At 36.6% G+C, this 5,104-nt stretch overlaps 1 protein-coding gene across 1 annotated transcript in view; it reads right to left on the bottom strand.

Moving 5' to 3' along the window:
- Window positions 1-5,104, bottom strand: part of NSMCE2 (NSE2 SUMO ligase component of SMC5/6 complex) — a 217,905-nt gene that overhangs the window by 142,803 nt on the left and 69,998 nt on the right. The window contains exon 4 of the mRNA XM_007456062.1: window positions 4,965-5,099. Coding sequence (XP_007456124.1) covers window positions 4,965-5,099 — 135 coding nt within the window. The remainder of the gene's footprint in view (window positions 1-4,964; window positions 5,100-5,104) is intronic.

Below are 5,104 nucleotides of genomic sequence, written 5' to 3'. Positions count from 1 at the left end.
TTTTGCGGTACGTGGGCCTCTCACTGTTGTGGCCTCTCCCGTTGCGGAGCACAGGCTCCGGACGCGCAGGCTCAGCGGCCATGGCTCACGGGCCTAGCCGCTCTGCGGCACATGGGATCCTCCTGGATGGGGGCACGAACCTGTGTCCCCTGCATCAGCAGGCAGACTCTGAACCACTGCGCCACCAGGGAAGCCCGCTCTTATAACATTTAAAGGTACCATCAAAATTACATTTCATATTAATTTATTTTAATACTAAAGATCTCAGATTCACAGTAAATTCTATTTTGAACACAAAGTGAAGCCCTTAAACTGTAAGGGTTTCTAAGTATGAATTATTGTCAAATGCCCTCAGTTTCTGCCTTGATGACCTACACTAAAGCTTCTGATACCTGCTAATCATATAATGGGTAAATGAATAAAGGACGCCAAAAATATTACTTGATGACTTGAGAAAGTGTCTGTACAGAGGTGTCTGCACATTCTAATTAAGTTCTTCTGATGTTAAAATTGCAGGAGACCATGAGTTGTAATAGTGTAAACTGTTTAGGTAAAAGAGGCAAGGAAGGGAGAACATTATGTGAACACATTGGTCAGATAAATGAAAATAATTTCACGTAACAAAGTCTGGTTCTGTCTGCCCTAAACCAAGTCATATTGTTTATTTTACAACTTGGGTTAGTAAGAACATGATTACCATTTAGGGAAATAGTTTTCTGTGAAATTATTCCCTAGCTCATTTATCATCACCACCGCCAAGTATAAAAATTATCTTCAATCACAATCTCGATTTACATGACTCCAAGAATTAAAACTAAGAAAAATGGGTGGCATTGGTAGGGAGACTACGGTACTTACTTATTAAGTGAATCAAACCCAGGACTTCTGGCTGCTAAACTCATATTCTTTCCACTATGCTGTACTAGCTCTTTCTCAATAATAACTTAAGTCTAAGGTGAGCTTTCAGAGTTTGCAAAGATCTACTATCTCATTTAATCTTGGTAATAATCCTGTGAAGTTGGGGCAACATAATATCTCTAATACAGAGGACTCTGGGTACCCAGGGATAAAATAATATATGCATAGAAGATGGACTGAATGCCTGGCAATATCCATAAGATGCAAATAACTACTAAAAAACCTTACTGTGTGCAACTGAAGTATGTGACCTTTAGAGTAAGCATATTCTTAAATGAGTATAATGTATCTGTTACCCTTATATTCTAGGGATGGTAAATACCAGATATCTGTACTGCTCCTCTTCTTTTCCACCGTAATCCTCCAGCACACTCTTTTCTGCTAGGCCCAAACCCAGCCTCAGAATCTTTTTGAACACACAGTTCCAGGCAGCCCCTATCAACTGACACAGATAAAATCTGCATTCCTATTCTGACTCTCTCCATTAGGGCCCACATTATATAATATTGTGGAATATATAATATTCTATAACATCTTACGGAAAAACCCAAAGGAACTTTTTGGCCAACCCAATATTTGTTTTTGACATTTTGTCTTTGCTTTTGATTGGATATTTGTTTTCGTGGCTCTCACATTATTTCATATTTGTATATATTGTCTTCTCCAGGTACCGGGACTCTACCTTATTTTGAGCTCAGAGCACCAGCTGCAATGATTCATACACAGCAGGGACACAAGGTGTTCTGAATATACCTGAGACAAATGCATGGTATTTAGGAAAAAAATCTGAAGTTAAAACAACAACAACAACAAAAACCTTCCCTTGTTTCTGATTTTAATTTAGGCCAGGAGTTGGTAAACTTTTTCAGTGAAGAGCCAGATAGTAAATATAAGTTTTGTGGGCCAAATGGTCTCTGATGTAACAACTCACCTCTGCCATTATAGTGTAAAGCACCCACAGACAACATGTAAATGAACGAGTGTGTCCATATTCTAACAAAAATTTATTTATTAACACTGAAATCTGAATTTTATATAATTTTCACATGTCACATATTATTCTTCTCTTGACATTTTCCCCCAACAATTAAAAAATATTTTTAAAAAAAAACATTCTTAGCTAGCAGGCCATAGAAAACGAGGGGGTAGGCTGGATTTGGCCAATGGGCCATAATTTACTGATCCCTGGCCTAAATCTGTGGTTTTCAAAGTGAGAACTTCAGGTGGTCTGCAAGATCCTTTCAGCAAGTCCAACTACCTGTATGTGAAGCCAGATTTTCTTTGTATGCTTCAACCAAAACAGTGTACAACAGACTGACTGCAGAAGCAAATATGAGGATCCAGCTGCCTTCCATTAAGCCAGAAACTGAAGAGATTTGCAAAAATGGAAAACAATGCCAATCTTCTCACTAATTTTTCTTTGTTTGGAAAATATATGAACGTTATGTCATAACGTTCTTTGTATTAACATGTAATGGGCATATGATTGATTTTTTGAAGTGGATTAATATTTTTTTAAATTCCTCAGTTTTGATTTTGAATTAGATGCCAACAGCTGTCTCGGGGGCCCTCAGTAAACTGTCAGATGTAAGGGGATCTTGAGACCAGACAGTCTGAGAACCGGCTGCTGAACTAGAGGGAGGTGAACGGATTCCTGCCGGCAGGGCCGCCTAGGCCGGGTGGGAGCACGTTCTCAGGTCAGGGCACCTGGCAGACGGCCTCATTTCAATCTCCTTCTCTACTTCCCCCACCTGAGAGTTTCCTGGCATTTCTTTCATTAAATCCTGATTTGGTAAAATTTAATCCCATGCAATTTATGTGCTTGTAGAATAAATCTGGTGAAAATGTGGGGTGATTTTCATGAAAGAACTCTTCTGCTATGTGCAGACCATAAAAACGCTTTAGCCTTTGTCAAAATAGACAACTAGATGCAAGTATCTCTCCCTGGCTTGTCTTTTCCAATCTTTAAAAAAAAAAAAAATTACTATTCTAATTCTTTGCCTTCAGAACATCTCTCAAAATAACCAGGTTCACTGGCTTCTTTATAAATCACAGTCCCTTTGACTTGGCTCCACAAAAACTGTAGGAGCCCGGTGCTAATCAGCATCCTCACTGGCGTTAAATCTAAAGAAAGGAAATCCAGTAGGCATGGTGCAAGTTTAATTGATAGCGTTAATAATAATGCACAAAAAAATCACATTTTGCAAGTAAAGTATACGCATCTTATAGGGCATCTTAAGAGAGTCTTAATATTTTGCTTGCTCTACCATTTGAGACTTTAAAACTTTTTAAAAGACTACTTTAGAAGAAATACAAGGGAAAGCTGTCTTAATTCTAGTGTTATCATATGTAAGGAAACCTTACATAAGGGAGCTCTTCTTTCAATATAAGTTTACTTTGTCGTAAGTTTTAACTGTCTAGACAAATGATGTACACTGCTGGCCTGGGGAAACCTCTCCCTCACCCCCCATTTTAGAGAGAATTAAAGAAACAGTAACTATAATTCCAATAATAATCATTTTGTTGAATTACATATCCTGAATTAGAAAGTGTTTTCACGTGAGCATATGATTCTAAAGATCTATAGTTTTCTCTTATGGCATAGTAACTTTGTAAACAATAACAAAGTGGGAAGAAATTTCTATTTTGGGGTATTTGTCCTTTAATCTGTATTATAAAATATTTTAAAAAATCAAGAATTATGATCAGATGGATGCTAAATCTGCCATAATTTGTGATTACTGGCTCCAAGTAGAAAAATAAAATACATTTGGCTATTCTGACCAAGACCAAAACTTCAATTCCCTAGCATCTTAAGACCAGAAAGGCACTAACAAATTATTACCTGTTTGGGGGATTATTACCCATTTGGGGGAACAGTGCAAATTATATTAGGGAGATTTTGGTAGCTGTGTTGTTCAGTGAAGAACAAAAAAACGGATTTAAAATGTGGGAAAAAGTGCTTACTGTTTAAATCTACAGTAAAAGCAAAAGTCTCATCGTGATTGCAAAACATTCCAAATTGTGAAACTTAAGTTATTTGTAAAATACACAAAAGTAAAGCAGCTTCCTCAGTCATTTTTTGAGATCTCAGCATCAATTTAAAGAAAATGCTTATATTTAAAAGAAAGCCTATTTCAAAATATGAATCCCTATACTAAGTACAAATATGAACACGAAGTAAATCTGTATCTTATATCATGCATTCCTGTTCCATGTGTATGCACAAATGAAGGTGATATGAAACTAAAGTTTTTAAAAAAACTTTATTTGCCTCAATTATTTAAGGAATAAAAGAGCCTCAAACCTAAAAGAAAGAACAACACTTGATGCTAATGTAAAAACAATAAAATTACATAAAATTGTTAGGTGGACTATATGGAAAAAGAGGGGGGGGAGGACATATGTACTTCACTGTATAGAAAATATATATTTCTGCCAACACTGTCTACAAGATTTTTTGGGTACAACTAATAATTTTTTCCACTCTCATTTTTAAATCAAAATTATGTTCACTAAAAACCTGAGTATAATAAAGTTTCTTAGGAAGGCAACAAATCTAAAGCTCACGTGGAATTTAAACTACTAAGATAGAGGGATCAGGAGAATTCTGGTCTCATGTTTGAGAAGACACTGCTCCTGCTACTCTAAAACAGCAAAACTAGAATCAAGGTATGGTTGTTTTAAAGCTTGGCACAGCAGTTTAAAATGTGAAAAAACACCACCATTATTTTAATAAGATAGCTTTCAGTTTTCTTTTCCCAATTCCCCTCCCCAGCAGTGGGACAATAACAGTGTAACTTTCTCTACCTGCTGGGGAATTTTCTTAGCACTTTGTGGAAACTGTTGGTTTTCAGAAATGGACAGGCTGATGTGAACCAAAGTTAGACCAAATACAGAATTGCAACAACAATACAAAAGCAATTTAGAAAGAGGATCAAGCCAAGCAGATAAGCGAACTCTGTAAAATCAGATTTCTGGGACTGTTTATCCAGTCAGTTCCCTAATTTCAAAAAGCCAAACCAAAGCAAAGCATGCTGACTTACATTGCTTCTTTAGTTCTTTCAGCTGTTGTTTAAATTGTGCAAATTTCTCATTATTTTGAAAGTCTGCGTCAGAATTCTTATCCTGTAAAGCCAAAAACTTCTTCTCCACTGATAACTTTAGATCGGGTATTTTTTCTGGA

Source organism: Lipotes vexillifer, unplaced genomic scaffold (genome assembly GCF_000442215.2).
Source record: "Lipotes vexillifer unplaced genomic scaffold, Lipotes_vexillifer_v1.1 scaffold84, whole genome shotgun sequence".
NCBI classification, from domain to species: Eukaryota; Metazoa; Chordata; class Mammalia; order Artiodactyla; family Lipotidae; genus Lipotes; species Lipotes vexillifer.
This window is presented reverse-complemented; position numbering and strand designations above follow the sequence as displayed.